Source organism: Callorhinus ursinus, unplaced genomic scaffold (genome assembly GCF_003265705.2).
Source record: "Callorhinus ursinus isolate GAN/ISIS: 27379988/994484 unplaced genomic scaffold, GSC_fseal_2.0 scaffold27, whole genome shotgun sequence".
Classification (NCBI taxonomy): domain Eukaryota; kingdom Metazoa; phylum Chordata; class Mammalia; order Carnivora; family Otariidae; genus Callorhinus; species Callorhinus ursinus.
This window is the reverse complement of record NW_027397089.1, coordinates 15,429,942-15,447,687: the sequence shown is the minus strand read 5'-3', so window position 1 is coordinate 15,447,687 and position 17,746 is coordinate 15,429,942. Positions and strand designations below refer to the sequence as shown.

At 33.4% G+C, this 17,746-nt stretch overlaps 1 protein-coding gene across 1 annotated transcript in view; it reads left to right on the top strand.

Moving 5' to 3' along the window:
- PIK3C2G (phosphatidylinositol-4-phosphate 3-kinase catalytic subunit type 2 gamma) overlaps positions 1 to 17,746 on the top strand; it is a 364,908-nt gene that overhangs the window by 55,578 nt on the left and 291,584 nt on the right. Inside the window, exons 6-7 of the mRNA XM_025879676.2 lie at positions 11,038 to 11,140; positions 16,570 to 16,640. Coding sequence (XP_025735461.1) covers positions 11,038 to 11,140; positions 16,570 to 16,640 — 174 coding nt within the window. The remainder of the gene's footprint in view (positions 1 to 11,037; positions 11,141 to 16,569; positions 16,641 to 17,746) is intronic.

Here is a 17,746-nt window from a genome sequence, read left to right as displayed (position 1 = left end):
TTGTTTGTTATTAAAAGCTACAGGTAAGAATTATAGCATATTTCAGAACCAAGTTTTCTAAAAAGCTTTGTAATGCTTATACACACATCATAAACCAACAGACTTGATTCTTTTTATCAAGTTTTTATAAAAGATATTATAAAAGTTTTATCAAGTTTTTATAAAAATAAAAACCTGTTGCATGATTTTTTCAAGGAGACAAAGAAAATCAGAACTAAACAAAGGTATATAATTTAATTTCATTATACCAAAACTATAATAATCAATAGGCAGCTATCAAGCTATTTTTGTTACTCAAAAACATTTATTTCTAAAAACTAAGAAATAGAAATCCCACTCCCACCTTCCACAAATTTTGAATCAACTGAAGTTCTATTTTTCTTAAATAAGGTAAAGGAATTAGCTGGAGAATATGTGAATTGCATAGTATTTCAAATTAGCCAGTATCATCTTAATGAGGCCTAAGTGAGTTATTTTAAGTTTAGTTCTTGAATGTTTTGTATTAGTAAAGTCTAAAGAATGTTTCTCCTCTGGAAGTTTGTGGGAAAAATAATGAAACCTTTGAAATGGGATAAGATCTGTATTTTTTATTTTCTTGAGTTGGTGACTGTATTATAAATTTTGCACACCATATCTCCAAAATAACTCCCTGGAGTTTAGTATACATTTTTGCAAAGGACACAAAGTTCCACGTTCACCGATATGTTTCCCCCTTATTTACTTTCTATCTTATTTATTTAAATTGTTGTGCTATTATTTGTCTTTTGTGAATGTACAGCTTAAAAGAGGGCATTGTAAACTTGAAAGTTGTTAAAACATTTCCTCTACATTAAAAAAATTGAATTTAAGAAAGTATGTGTACTATATATGTAAAGAAATACAACCATATTCAAGTGAAGAGGCATGAGAGATAGTTGCCTTTTTACAAGCTGGAGGGAATTCTTTTTTTTTTTAAGATTTTATTTATTTATTTACTTACTCATTTTTCTGATGTAGTGTTCATTGTTTGCATATAAAACCCAGTGCTCCATTCAATATGCGCCCTCTTTAATACCCATCACCAGACAAACCCATCCCCCCCAGCCCCCCTCAGTTTGTTTCTGAGTCCATAGTCGCTCATGGTTCATCTCCCTCTCCGATTTCCCCCCTTCATTTTTCCCTTCCTACTATCTTCTTTTATATATAATAATGTATTACTTGTTTCAGAGGTACAGGTCTGTGATTCTTCAGTCTTCCACACTTCACAGCGCTCACCATAGCACATACCCTCTCCAATGTCCATCACCCAGCCACCCCATCCCTCCCACCCCACCACCCCAGCAACGCTGTTTGTTTCCTGAGATTAAGAATGCTGGAGGGAATTCTTAAGAAAAAAACGGGGCAACCGAAAAGAAAGGTTTAGATCTCTTAGGTGCAGTTCCGTCTTGAATTGTAGCTGCTGGGATCAATTTATGTCCCATAGAGGGTCCCTATTCAAAACCATGACCCTCATCTACTAAACACCCTGTGGCTGTGAGCCCTAGTTTTAGAATAGTCTCTCTAAATCATGAAGTTTAACTTGTCCTATTCATAGTTTCCCTGAAAGCAAAATAACAATAAAATTGAGGAGCACTGATTGAGGAAAACAATGTACCACTGATCTTTATTTATGTTGAGTAGCAACAAATAACACTTTAAGCATAAATCCATGGTGTTTTCGTTGTTTACAAAATTTACTAGAATTAAGGATTATGATAGATGTAAAATCATCAACATTTTTAAGTGGCAAATACAAAAGGAATGTATGTCTGCACAGAATACACATAAGTATTTGAAAAATATTCTCTGGAGTGCTACAGTATTATTATTTTAATATTTTGTTATATTTACCTTACATCTCTTAGTCAACCTAAGTATTAAAAGGAAGATTAATTGTTGAATTTCCTTAAAGAAATATCTTTAATAGCGCTCAGCAATCCTGGCTCTCAATATTTATAAAATCAAATGGACTTATATTTTTTTCCTATATATGACTATAATATTTCACAATGCATCTCTGTGACTACTTCTTACATATAAGAATGAAGAATATTTAAACCTAACTAGGTGGTCCTATAAAAAAGGATATGTATTTATTCCAATAAAAGAATGTTTGTAAATGTGAGTTTACAAGGAGTGCCTATCCTGATGGGAATCAATATTTGTAGGTCCAACATTACTCAGGATGTCTTTTTGCCCATAAGATAAATTTGAAGTATTCATTTTTTGGTGTTAGGTAAAGTCATTAATCTCTCTTTATATAAACATACTGCTATAGAAATACTTTAAAATAACATGAGCTACTTATGAATAGGAAATAAAAGTAATTATGTGCAAGGATTCAGCTTTTGGTGTTTAAATCTTAAATGGCAGGTATACCCGTAACAGTTCCTAAGATAGTAGCTAACAACACACAGCTGGAATCAAAGATTTGTTGAGGGAATAAATAAATGGATGTGCAGAATTTTGATTTACTAGTATATATGAGGAAAAAACCTAAACTTTTCCTTGTATCATAAAGATTCAGTTCATTTAACAGCCTATTTTCTTACATGATTATCAAATAAAACTACTAAGAACCTATATTTGAAATGTTACCAGATTGAGAAAAACATCTAATGTGTATAATCTGAAGTAGATAATTCCAATATTCACATTATAAACATAGCAATACCTAATGTGGCCTTTTCTCTTAGTGCTCAAATCCTGTTCTCCATTATTACCCAATTTAGCGGCAATGTTTGTTTCTCTTTCTCTTGCTATGGTAGGCTTTTTTCCTATCTTTTCTGATACCTAGAGTCATCTAACACTAACTGATTTTTCCTTATTCCATTCACTCATTAAATTCTATATACCAACCTTCTTTCTATTCTTTAATGCTTTGTTTTCTTTTTCTTTCTTCTCTTTCCTCTAGATGAGCTCTGTCCAATGGAAATGTAATACGGGCCACATAATTATTTTAAGTTTTCTACTAGCCACTTTAAAAACATATAAAAAGAAACTGGTAGAAATAAATTTAATACAATATTTTATTTATTTAACTCAAATATTTTATTTAACCAAAGTGGTATCATTTCAACATGTAATCAAAATTTTAAAAATATTGAGATGTTTTACATTCCTTTTCTGTGCTAAATCTTCAAAATTCAGTATGTATTTTATGCTTAGAGCGCATCTTAATTCAGACAAGTGACATTTTAAGTGTTCAACAGCCATATGTGTCTAGTGGTTACTATATTGGATAGTATAGCCCTAGATCATCATAAACAAATTGACCAAAATGGTGGTCTTATCAAGTAGAGTGATGGCAAAGTGGTGAATAGTACCTTATAGCTCTTAGAAAGCATATGGTTATTGGAGACTCTATAACATCAGAGACTTAATCTTAAGTGACAATTCTAGCACAATAATAGTTTTTGTTATTGTTAACACACATAAAAAGGACTGTTAGTATTTTAAATATGATATCTGAAAAAATGAGGTACTAAGTAAAATCTCAATATAACATGTTCTGTAACATAAATTAGCTTACCCATAGATGTCACCTTAATACATGTAAAACATTCTGGCATATTAATGTTTTGTTCCACTAAAAACAGTGGCTAAAAGTAAAGTACACAGGAAGCTGCTGAGAGTGGACAGTATTGTACACAGTGACCAGTGGCCATTCACCAAAAGTGAATTTTTTTTTTTCAACTCAGCCTCAGGCTCTGTCTTGAAAATGCTTACTGCAGAATTCCATAATTTTTGTGCATTTTGCTCTTGCCTCTGTATTTAGAAGCATCAAAGGTTTCTTATATCCTCTTCCAACCAAATTAGTTGGCTTTTTAAAAGCCAACTCTTTTATTTACTATGATATTTCTTTATATTTTTTGAAATTAGATGCATCTTTTTAAAATTTTATTGTATTTAAATTCAATTAATTAACATATAGTGTATTATTAGTTTCAGAGGTAGAGTTTTGTGATTCATCAGTTGCATATAACACCTAATGCTTATTACATCACATGCCCCCCCTTAATGTCCATCACCCAGTCACCCCATCCCTGCCACCCACCTCCCCTCCATCATCCTTTGTTTGCTTCCTATAGTGAAGAGTCTCTTATGGTTTGTCTCCCTCTCTGATTTTGTCTTATTTTATTTTTCCCTCCCTTCCCCTATGATCCTGTTTTGTTTCTTAAAATCTGCATGAGTGAAATCATATGATAATTGTCTTTCTCTGATTGACTTATTTCTCTTAGCATAATACCCTCTAGTTCCATCCACGTTTGTTGCAAATGGTAAGATTTCATTTTTTGATGGCTGAGTAATATTCCATTTTATATATATATACCACATCTTCCTTACCCATTCATATGTCAATGGACATCTGGGCTCTTTCCATAGTTTGGCTATTGTGGACATGGCTGCTATAAACATTGGGGTGCTGGAGCCCCTTCGGATCCCTACATTTGTATCTTTGGGGTAAACACCTAGTAGTGCAATCGCTGGGTCATAGGGTAGCTCTATTTTCAACTTTTTGAGAACCTCCATGCTGTTTTCCAGAGTGGCTGCACCAGCTGGCATTCCCACCAACAGTGTAAGAGGGTTCCCCTTTCTCCATACCTTGCCAACATTTGTCTTTCCCTGACTTGTTAATTTTAGCCATTTTGACCAGTGTGAAGTAGTATCTCATTGTGGTTTTGGTTTGTATTTCCCTGATGCTGCATGATGTTGAGCATTTTTTCATGTGTCTTTTGGCCATTTGTATGTTTTCTTTGCAGAAATTTCTGTTCATGTCTTCTGCCCATTTCTTGACTGGATTATTTATTTTTTGGGTTTGAGTTTGATTAAGTTCTTACAGATCTTAGTTACTAGCCCTTTATCTGATAAAACATTTGCAAATATCTTCTCCCATTCTGTTGGTCTTTTGGTTTTGTATGGGTTTCCTTTGCTTTTCATCTTGATGAAGCCCCAATAGTTCATTTTTGCTTTTGTTTTCCTTGCCTTTGTAGACACATCTAGCAAGAAGTTGCTTTAAAACTGTGCTGATATTTTTATTAAGATTTGTATATGTGTGTCCATGTGTGTTCTGGTTAGAGACTTGTATTGATTTGAGTGGTGTCTTCCAACTCTATTTTCCCAAGAAACCTGTTATTTTTAGCCCACAATTTGCAAAACACCTCACTGCCCCCTTATATAAAAAGATAGCAGGAGGGGAAGAATGAAGGGGAGTAAATCGGAGGGGGAGACGAACCATGAGAGACGATGGACTCTGAAAAACAAACTGAGGGTTCGAGAGGGGAGGGGGGTGGGGGGATGGGTTAGCCCGGTGATGGGTATTAAAGAGGGCACATTCTGCGAGGAGCACTGGGTGTTATGCACAAACAATGAATCATGGAACACTACATCAAAAACTAATGATGTAATGTATGGTGATTAACATAACAATAACAATTTAAAGTAAAAGTTAAAAAAAAAGAAAACTTGCTAAGCTCTTCATCTTCAAAAAGGCTGACATAAAATATTTGATCAGAGCTGTCAAGCATTCTAAATAATTAGCAGAAAAAATTAATTTATTTTCAGTTTTTTTAACTACTTACACTGATGTCAACACTACCCAAAGTCATCACATAATCACTGTGCTGTGAAAATAAAGTCAAATGCATTATTAAAAAAAAAAGAAAGAAAGAAACATGTGGGAAAAAAGAAAAAAAGAAACATGTGTATCATATTATACCAGGAATGCCTAAATCTATAAATAAATTTTAAGTGTGCTATTTTTACTCCAAATATTTATGTTCTAATATCTGGTCTTATTTTGTCAAACCCAGTGTCCTTATTTGCAAAATGAGAGATTTGGGCCAGGACTGTTCTTCCTTTCCAGTTTTGAGATCTTTCTTCATGCAAAATCATACATGATACCCCATAATTAGAATAATTAGTTATCTTCAGGACTGGATTAATATAGTAAAATGCAAATCTACCCAACAGCCCACCAAAATTCTCATGAAACAACAGGAAAATTTATTACTAAAAAACCTCCTGGTAAAACAAGAAGAGTGACAGCATGGGAAGGACGAAACAATTGCAAGGGGATTGTGGAACTCCTAGGTAAAATGTCAAAAGATATCCAAAATAGGAGGAACTTGGGACATTCATTTGACAGCTTTATAAAAAACAAAACAATTTCCTAAGGAATGATGCACTTTCAAAATTAGCTCAAGGAGAAAAGTATAAAAGCAGGAAAACAATGAGCAGTGTGGAGTGAAAATTTAGTTTTCGGCAAATTGCACCAAACCTTCAGGGACTAGGGATTGTCCAATTATATAAACTGTTCCAGGACAGAGAAAACATATATGCAGTTTACAAGGCTGGCCTAATTGTGATGCCTAAAACAAATAAAGGTAATAAAATGTTAAAATTATAGGCCTATCTAAATTTTGACATATGCAAGAAACCTTAAAAATCTGCTAACTAAATCTGCTAGTGGGACAAATCTACGCAAAAATTAAAAATAGTTATACATTAGGGAAAATCTATCAATGTAATTAGTATATTAACACATTCAAGAAAAAAAATGATCTTCTCAATATGATGCACCAGATACAGAAAACCTATCTGATAAAATTTGAAACTTATTTATAATTTTTTAAAAATCATTAACAAAATAGAACACAAAAAATATACAGCAGGAATACACAGCAAATATCATATCTGACTATTAATCATTTGAGGCATTTCCTATAAAAGCAAGAAAATGAAAAGGGCATCTACTATCATTACTACTATCCAAGAGTGTTCCAGACAACAGGAAGCAAAAATGTTGGGAAACAATAGATAAAACTCTAATTATTTTAAAAGAATATAATTTTCTTGAAAAATCCAAAATAATCAACTGAAAAACCATTAAGTATTACAACAAGATTCCACAAGCTAAGTCAACACGTAAAACCAATTAATAAATATCATGAAAAAAACTTTGACTTAAATAGAACAGAATCTTTAAAATATCTAGCAAAAAGCATAATATGTGTAATGATGACCTGAAAGAAAATGAACACTTTACTCAAGGGTATAAAAGAGAATTAGAGTGCATGTAAAAATATACTTATCCTTGAAAAGAAGATTCAATATTATAAAAATACCAATTCTTCTTACATAATCCCATAAATTAAATATAAGTCAACACTATATTAGCATTTTCTCCTTAGCACTGGCACACTAATTCTAAAATTGTTCTGGAAGCGAAACTGCGCAAAAATAGATAATATAATTTTTTAAATAGTGACTTTCATTTCCACACTTCAAAATATGCTAGAAAATTAAATAATTGAAACAATTTGGTATTGGCACAGGAATAATGCGTAGATTAATGGGATATATAGAGTCCAGAAACAGATCAGATATTTATGAAAACTGGTCATGTGATAAATGCAATAGGTCAGAGATGAAAAAATGTCCTCATTAAAGATGTTCCAGAAAATTGCCATTATGTCGGAAAAATGTCTAAAATGGAGCTACATATCACTCTTTACTCAACAAATGCATTCCAGATAGATTGTATATAAAGACATAAGTATAAAGAACAAAAAAGAAAGTGTTGCTATGAAAAAAATTAAGTTGAATTCTTTACAGATAATTGATAAATAGGAATCATTAAAAACTATTACTGCTAAATTAAATGTGGAAGAAACAAGTTTAAAAGATTAGAGCAATTCCTCATATCAGTGAGGTCATATGATACATGTCTTTCTCTGATTGACTTATTTCGCTCAGCATAATGCCCTCCAGTTCCATCCACGAGGAATTCTTAATCTCAGGAAACAAACTGAGGTTGCTGGAGTGGTGGGGTGTGAGAGGGATGGGGTGGCTTGGGGAGGGTATGTGCTATGGTGAGCGCTGTGAATTGTGTAAGACTGTTGAATCACAGACCTGTACCTCTGAAACAAATAATATATTATATGTTAAACAAAAAAAAAAAAAAAAAAGAAGGAAAAGAAGACAGCAGGAGGGGAAGAATGAAGGGGGGGAAATCGGAGGGGGAGACGAACCATGAGAGACCATGGACTCTGAGAAACAAACTGAGGGTTCTAGAGGGGAGGGGGGTGGGGGGATGGATTAGCCTGCTGATGGGTATTAAAGAGGGCACGTACTGAATGGAGCACTGGGTGTTATACACAAACAATGAATCATGGAACACTACATCAAAAACTAATGATGTAATGTATGGTGATTAACATAATAATAAAAAATAAAAATAAAAGATTAGAGCAATAATTAAAAATCTAAACCAATTCCTTATTCAGGTTGTTCTTCAAGTCCAAGTACATGCTCTTATAAAGAAGGTGGAACTAGAAGTTAGAAATAATTACTTATAGGTTTGGTTTATGCCAGAAAGAAGTCATAAAATTGTAATCAACAGACCCTGCATCCTATATCAAAGGATTTCTTTAATCTGATATTAAAACTTAGGCGATTGAGAGTCTATTTAGATATTCTTAGTTAAAAAATGAAATGTTCTAAGATGTCTTTTTCATAATTCCCATCTCTAACTTTGTTTTATTTACACTTTTCTCGATCTCATCAGTTTAGTGATAAGAGAATATGGAACTATAATTGAAAATGGCCTCTAATTGGGCGATTGGAGGGCAATGAGAGAGAAATGAACTGAAGTCATATTTTGGCTCTAAGGCTTGAGAGTGTGATAAACACTGGGATTAAACTGAGGTTACAATGGAAAAGACTTAAGATACATATTATTTAAAAATTAGGTAACCACTGGATGTTAAAAATACATTTATGTCTCCCAAGCCTCTAAAGATAAAGAAGAGACTCAAAGAAGACTCAATCTCAACAAATGAAGGAAAATAATTAAAAAATCATAGTTAATATAAACCAACTATAACATAGCAAAAGGCATTGCTATGAGTGAGATAGTTTAAATTTTCTGATTATAAAACAGTCTCAGAAAATGAGTTAAAAAAAACTTAGCTGTAGGCTAGAGATATAGCTAAAATAAAATGATTTCATTTTTAACAGAAATATATATGTAATTGGCTACTTATTTTGACTTATGAAAGAAGTGCCATAAACTCCAAGAAATTGTTATTCTGGAAAAGAGAAAGAGGAGAATTTTTCTTACCTGTTTTATTTTTTACAGTTTACTACAATTCAAATGTTTTCCATGAGACTACATTCCTATAAAGTAAGTTTAAAAAAATGGAGAGATGAGTTATAGGGGAAAAAAGAGACTTGCAAAATCTGATAATTACCCAAAATCTGATAATTACTCAGATCTTGCCATACACACATACACACACACATCCATACAGAGAGTGGGGCAAAGATAAGGGAAGAATTAGATCCTACTTTTAGAAAGGGGTAGAATTGGCAGATTTAGTAAATGAAAATATATAGGCTGTCCAGTTAAATTTGAATTTCATAAAAACCCCAAATTTTTAAATTACATATAAAATATTACATGACACATACCCATACTAAAAAAAAATTATTCACTATTATCTGAAATTCATATTTATCGGCCATCTTCTATTTTATCTGGAAGCCCTAGTAAGGGGCATACATACAGGTGGGTGAAGTAAAAAGTGAGTTCAAGAAAGTAGTAATGCTATCCAAGACTGAAGTCACTAGACTGGGGTCCATTGTCCAGACTTCAACACACTGAGGAAAGGAAATTTTGATAGCAAGGTGGGCCACTACTCTTAAGCTGGTTCCCTGAATAGGAATAGGAAAACAGGACTCTAAGCATGGAAAGAGGATTTAGGGTTGGGTGTGAAAGGAGAGGAACCTGAATCCATGTGAGAATATGGAGAATGCCTTTGGAGCAGAACTTGGGTGATGAGGAAAACAGGAGCTCAAGGAATACACGTGCCATGCTTTATGTTTAGCCGAGCAACAGAAAGAACTCAAGGAGCAATCCAGAGCTCGTGGAGAGCACTGAGACAGGAATCGAATAGGAGGAAGGGACAGAGGATGCAGAACACATGTTGTGAATACTAACATTCACCATTTTGACAAGGGGATAGGTGTTGAGTTTTCTTAAAAAAAATAGCAATTGTCAAAATAAGAACATTTACAGAAAATTTAGTAGCTATCAGAGAGTAATGCTTTATTTTTCTGCCATTGTTGAAAATAAGTGGTCCAAAATATTAGGTGAATTTTCCAGATAAATGAATATATCACCTTAAGGGCCTCAGATGTTTTAACATATAAGGTTTTTTTCTCTTCTGAAACCCTTCATATATTTAACTAAGATCTTTAAACAAAGTACATTAACAAATTCATCCTTTTTAAAGAGTCTTACAGAGGGAGAGAAGGAAGGAAGGAAGGAAGGAAGGAAGGAAGGAAGGAAGGAAGGAAGGAAGGAAGGAAGGAAGAAGGAAGGAAAGGAAAGGAAAGAAAGAAAGGAGGGAGGGATGGAGGAAGAAAGAAAGAAAAATTATGCCATTAGAAATTTCTGAAATATGTAGGGATTTTTTTCTGTTTAATTCTCTCATCAACCCTTTGATGTAGATATTAATAATATCAATTCTAAAAATATATATTGAGTTTCAGATAGTTTAAATGGCCTGCTTATCATGGAGCTAGTATATCTGTCTCTAAAGCCTATGACATTTCTACCTCACTGCTCCACATGGTCTCAACATATACTTTGTGGCACCAGTTAGACCTCCCAGAAGCATGTTGTCCTCAGCTTTGAGATGGCCAGATAAAACTAACTCTGAATATGTAAAATATTCTTTACTATAATTTATGTCCATTCTAAAGGTATCTAATCATTTTCTAACTTGGTGTACTTTAAAAATAATTGTAATAGCTTAATAACTAATATTTTAAATTGTCATTTAAAAATGAATATGAGGATATATTTTTAAATAAATGTATAAAACTAAGGCTTTATATAAAACTTTTACCAGACTAAGTTCCAAAAGAAAAGAAAAGAAACTGAGAGAGGAAAACATACACTTGGGGGTTTTATGGGAGGAAATGACTGTATTCATTTTTTTTCTCCTTTAGTGATTTTTCTTTGGGGAGCCACAAAATATTTCAGAAAGATAAATCTGTTATTCAACTCAATCTGCAGAAAAATGGGAAAGTTCCAGGAAAGTTATGTCGAAAGGTAAGATTTTTCTTAGCATTAGTCTCAATTTTCAAGCTGATCATTTTAAGGACAATATTCCTATCTTTATGGATTGTTGCCAATTTGGAATCACAGAGCTTAATGAATACATGTTCATTTGAGTATATTTACTGAAACATAATGAAATATTTATCTAAATGCCTGTTAACAATTTGGACTGAAGCAATTACATGAACACATTACTGCAACCTTAGTATAATAGCAAATCAATTGGCCTCTTGGAAAAATCATTTATGAGAAACTTATTAAAGTTATTACATTCATACTATCCATGAAGCCACTAGGAAGTGAACAGAATAAAAAATGTGAAGGGGAAACCACTGAAGAAAGAAAAATAACACACCTCTCATTCTATCTGAAGACTGTTTATGTCGGTATCGACATAATTTAAATCAGGACAGATTAATATTCATAATATATATAATAAAACTACCTCAAAAGGGATTACTCTGCTTTAATGACACAATTTCATGCTGTTAGATATGAATTTTATTCCCTATGTGATGTCTTGAGTTATTTCAAACCCAAATTGCACAGTATGCAATGAACTTTGATATTTTGGCAGCTTTATCTGTAGAAGCTTCCAATTACCTGCTTTAAGCAAAAATCCCATTCACCCTGTCATTTACATCAGATAACAGATTTCCAGTGCATGACTGTTTTTCTTTTTTTTCTAGTTTGAGGTGTTTCATCATAAAAAGTGTTAGGTAGTGCATTAGGTTGCAATATATCTATGTGGAATATAACATAACGAGGCCAAAAGAGAGTTGTTTAGAAAAATCTTTTGGAACTGGTACTCAACTCAGCCAGTGTTGACAGCTCCAGAGCTATGCATCTGAAATCTCCACAGAGAAACATTATAAAGTACAACTAATACTCTTAAAATTAATATATCCTAAGAGTCTTCAAATTGTCCTCAATGTTTTGAAAAAGCTGAAATCATCATGTTTCATTTCAACATGGGGCAAGATGAGAAAATGTATGATTAGAATTTCTGTTCTCCTTGAGAACTTTCATGTTGCTAAAAAATAACATCTCATTGGGAGTAATTCACAAATCACTAAGATTTCAGTTTCATGTAAACTAAGGTTTATACTTAAATCCATTTAACACCACTACTCGGATACAATGTGTACTGACATATATTTTATGTCTGGGAATTCACATTTCTATTATATTTAAACTTCACAATAATTCTATGCAGCAAATACTATTAAAAATAACGAAAGTGAATCACAGGGAGCTCCATAACTTTCCCCAGATCATATTCATGGGACTAGTAAGCAAGCAGAGGAGCTTGGGTTTGAACCCAGTCAGTCTCCATAGCCCATACTTTATGCTATCAAGTTATATGACAAGTACACTTAAGATTTAGAGGTGACTGAACGCAAAAGGTTTAGATGTGACTTTCAGCACAGCTGGTAAAAATTCTAGCCATATATATATATATTCTTTTTGTTTGCTATTTTAGAGAGAGAGTGGGGGAGGGGCAAAGAGAGAGGAAGAGAGAGAATCTTAAACAGGCTCCACTCCCAACACTGAGCCTGACCTGGGGCTTGATCTCAAGACCCTGAGATCATGACCCGAGCCGAAATCGAGTCAGACATTTAGCCGACTGAGCCATCCAGGTGCCCCTTGTTTTGTTTTCCACAGCTATTCCACTTTCCCCAAAGTCTGGGACATCATAGGTATTTACATGTATTAACTCACAACAGCTCAAGAGCAAAAAAAAAAAAGGGATAATTACTATTATTTTCCTTTTTTAAATAAAGTACTGAAAATTCAAGAGTAACTGAATGGCCCAAAGTCTCACAGCTAGTAAATAAGGGAGATGGGATTTGAGCAAAGCTAGTCTGGTGACAGAGCTCACTATATCATAATGCCAGCCAATAAGTATCTTTGGGGTGTTGTCATATGTTGTTGGGACAAGCATATAATCATTTCTGGGTGTAAAGTGTATAACTGTCACTAGAAATGCCTGCTTTTCAACGTGTCATTTGGATCATAGCAGGAAGTAAGTTACATGGCTGCCTTTTTTATGCTTCAACTCACAAACTTTACTTCCTACAGTGAATATCACCATCTCTAATTCAACAGTTTACAGGTAAAGAGTATAAATGCTTTTTCTCATCCACAACTTTTCCTAGCACTAACACTGTTATTTAAAAATAGCTAATACCCTTGATGACACAGATGTTTATATATTCTCTATTCACTCAAACTATTAACTATGTAACTGCTGTGTACTAGGCCCTACTCTAATGTTAGTTAGAGTACTGAACAAAATCAACAAAATCCCAGCCTCATTCAGCCAGCTCTGACTCAGTTAAAGGGTAGTGGTGGCCTCCATATAGACTATTAGAAAGGCATTCCATGTTTCCATCTCCCAAAATCCTGGTTCTTGAAGGATTTTTTCTTTAGCATCATATTCCAAAGAGAAGATATTACATTTTATTAAAATCTATGAGGATTTACTTTCAGATATCATGCTAAGTACATTACATATATAATCTGAAAATAATTAATTCAATAAATATTTCTTAAATACTTTTTACATGCCATATTTAGTACTTGCCTTTGAGGATCTCATATGTGAAGGAATAGAATAGTGAACCTACTTAAAATTCAGAATTATGAATGAAAACATATATACGCAGATTGATACTTATTTGTTCATTGAACAAATGGTAATTGAGCACCTACCATATACCAGGCACTCTTCTAAACACTGGAGATACAGAGCCAAACAAGACATCTCATTACTTATTCTAGAATGCAGAATTCTCATCCTAGTGAAGAAGACATGCAATAAACAAATATGCATTTAAAAGTCTGATAGACTTAGGGGCATCTGGGTGGCTCAGTCAGTTGAGTATCCAACTGTTGGTTTTGGCTCAGGTCATGATCTCATGGGTCATTGGATCAAACTCCACAAAGGGCTCTAGCCTCAGCAGGGGGTCTGCTTGAAGATTCCCTCCCTCTGCCCCTTCCTCCACTCGTGCACATGTTCACATGCATTCTCTCTCTCTCTAAAGTAAAATAAAATAATTTTTTAAAAAAGTCTGATAGAGATATGTGCTTTGAAAGAAAAGATAACTATGCTTCTAAAGCCTAGAGTAAGAAAACCTGATACAGATGAATATGAAGGACTAGCTGTGGTGATTATTTTTATGTATAAATCCTAGAGCATATAGATCTAGTTTTCAGCTTAAAAAATAAAGAGTGTTAAATTTACTGATTTGGCAACTTGTTTAAAAACAGATTCTGGATTTGTACTGCCAAATTCAAATGTCTGCTCTTGGACAAATGTTTATATTCACCCTAGTTTTCTGGTTTAAAAAATGTGAATAATAATACATACCTAATATGGTTATTATTAGAACTTAATTGAGAAATGTAAATGAAGAGCTTAAATCAGTGCCTGTGCCTAATCAGGACTACATAAGTATCAGTTATTGATGTAATAAACTTAGGGTGTTAGACTAGATGGTATTTTAGCCTTTTACTATTAAAAACTCTATACAGTAAGGAGATACTGAATGGTCTCCTCTCTTGATTCTATTGTTTAATGTGGTGTCAAAATGATCTATGATTTTCATAATTTTTGCTGTATAAAAACATTTATAAACAATTATATTTTCTTTCCAGTAAAATAACATAAAATGGTTTATGGTATTCTTTCTATATAATACTAGGAACATAATGATTATCATTCCATTAAATTTATTGACACCATTGCCTTACAGTAGATACTTTAGAGTTCTCTAATTCTACAAGCATATTGCAAAGCTCAATTCATCTCAGATGTCTTTCCTATTTTAAATTTGCTTGTGTTATACTGAAATATGGTAATTTAATTCTTGTTCCATGAGATTATTCATAAAATACGTTGACAGCCCTTAGAAATCTTTCTAGATTTCAAAATTTTACAATCCCCATCCTGATTAGATGTGTAACTGAGTCTTTTATAAAAAAAATTGTTCTCTCTTTATCTCTCTCAAATTTGATAAGTATTGCCAACATTGTTGATATTAATCATAAAATCAAGATTTCATTCTAGCTCAAGGAAACATTCACAGAACACATACAGCAGTAGATTTTTGTATGAAAAAGACACCTTAACTTTCTCCTTAAGATGAAAGGATGGATGGTCTTCAGCTTTGGAGAAAAGTAAAGTGTACAATATAGTCCATGGACAACTGCTCAAATCTGTTCTCCAGACTTTTGAGCTCCTTTAAATAAAAATAATTTTCTTGTAAGTGACAATATGACAAAGGCCAATTTCTCCCCCAAAAGCATCTCTGGAAGCCAAGGAAAGTGGTTTTAAAATGAATATGATTATGCTATATAGAAAGATGCAAATAAGTCATTATTTATATGCTTGCTTTGGTTTTAACTTCAGAAAGAGGTTTCTTTTCTTCTTCTGAAAGTGTTTCTTTTTTATAGCATGCATTCAAAGTATTGTATTATAGGGATGGCCTTATTTTCTCCATGTAACAGTTTCCTTACTCTTCCTCACAAAACCACCCAATAAAAATATTAATATACCTTTGACCTTAGGCCATATAAGGTTTTCCTTCTGATGTTCTCTGTCAGGAGTTCTAATAGGCAGTTTTAAGAATAGATAGTATATTAACATACAAGATTACATGTACTCCAGGCATTTAGGGACTCGCTCAGCTCTCAAACTTAACAGCTGTGCATAGTGAAATAGTGCCATTATGAGGGAGTATATTGCATTCTCCCTTGCAGACTTGCATAGAATTTTCATGAGTGCCTGTTGCAGAAGAGCTAATCGAGGAGTTATGGGGGGTGTGTGTGTGTGTGTGTGTGTGTGTGTGTATGCGTGTGTGTTTGTGTGTTTATGCATATGGACCGCAGGACTGATATTTTATGATGAGTAGTTTCTGCTCATCTTGAGAGAAAACACATGCCTCCTGATAACTCCTCTTACACTAATATTTGGGAGGCAAGATGTGGTAAAGTTGAAAAATGGAGTTCATTCTGAGTCTGCCAGCCGATCTGGCAAGCTGTCAAGTCTCATACTGCCATGGCATCCACAGCCTAAATGCAAAGAAACTGTTCATGTATGTGAGAGAACTAGTGTCTGCCAAACTGCCTTCCTGTTAGGAGAACTTAATGTTTGACCTTGGTGCTTCCAGGATGTTTTTCAAATTGTCCTTGAGGTTTACCCTCAACCAAAGCCCAGTTTTCTGATTCACTTTTTGAAAAGAGTGCTTACAGAGTTAAGAAGAGTGTTGTAAAGTCTTTAAAACAAAGTATTAAAATGATGAATGAGGGTTATCAAAAGAGGTGAATAAAATGACAGCAGGAAGTTACAGACCTATTTTTATCTGGTACTCATGTCTATTCACTCTATAAATATTAATATATTCTGCTGTCTACAGCATGAAGATGACCACAGTCAGTTTTATCTGAACCAACTTCTAGAATTTATGCATATTTGGAAAGTATCCAGGTAAGATATTTTATTTTGTTCCAAGACTAGTTTCTGACTGAGTTCCCAAGTGCCAAATCACAATATTTTTCAGTTGATTGTAAAAACTGTCCTTTCACTAGTACCGTGGAAGCTACTGTACTTTTAATAGATACCTCCCTTTGGCAAATTTTGTTAATAATTATCTATTCTTCACAGCTATTCAGATACATTTGAAGAGCTGCTAACACCTTCCAGAACAATCTAACATTCATTTTAAAATCTCTCTGCTACCAGTTATTACGTTTTCAAGGATTTTTTTTCTCATTCATTTTGTGAATTTGAGTGTGCATGTGTCACTAAGCTCTTTGTATAACTGAATTTCCAAACTTTGAAAGTCAAAACCTCCTGCTTTAAATTTCCTTCTTGAACTCCATAAAAATAAATGGTATATCATAAACAGAGGAGTGTGAATTCAAATTGGAAAACTCAAATGACAATAAATGAACATATCCTAATTGATTCTGATATCTAAATGTATACGTGTATTATTTGAAAAATAGATCCATCAAGAAGCTAAACTGGGAGAAGATATCGGTGCTACACTATGGGTTTATCTGGAATTAAAATTGTTCTGAGCTGAATGAGCAAAAATTGAGGTATAGGACGTATATATCATTAATCTCTGAAGCAAACCCCAGTATAAAAATACGAGTTAAAATTGTTTTTAGTGACTATTCATAATAGCTATCAATCACTTTAGCGGAGTTATTGTACATTTGGCATACATTATCTCATCTAATTTTTCCTACAACCCTGTGATAAGACACAGAATTTACTTCAGAATCAAAGAAACTAAAGTTCTAGAAGACTAAATACCTTGCCTAAGGCCACTCAGTTCATTCTTGGTAGGACCAAAATTAGGTCTGCCTGAAACTTGCAAAAACCAACTGTCTGAAATTTACAAGGACCATATTTTTTTTTATTAAACTACTGTGTCTTTCCATATGTGCCTGTCTTTATTTCCCCCAAAATATTCGTCCTCAACAATAAAAATCACAGAATGGGTAGGACTAGGGAAGACTTTCAATATAATCTAACCCAAATTTTTATTTTATAGCTAATTACATGGATCAGGGATAGGCTCC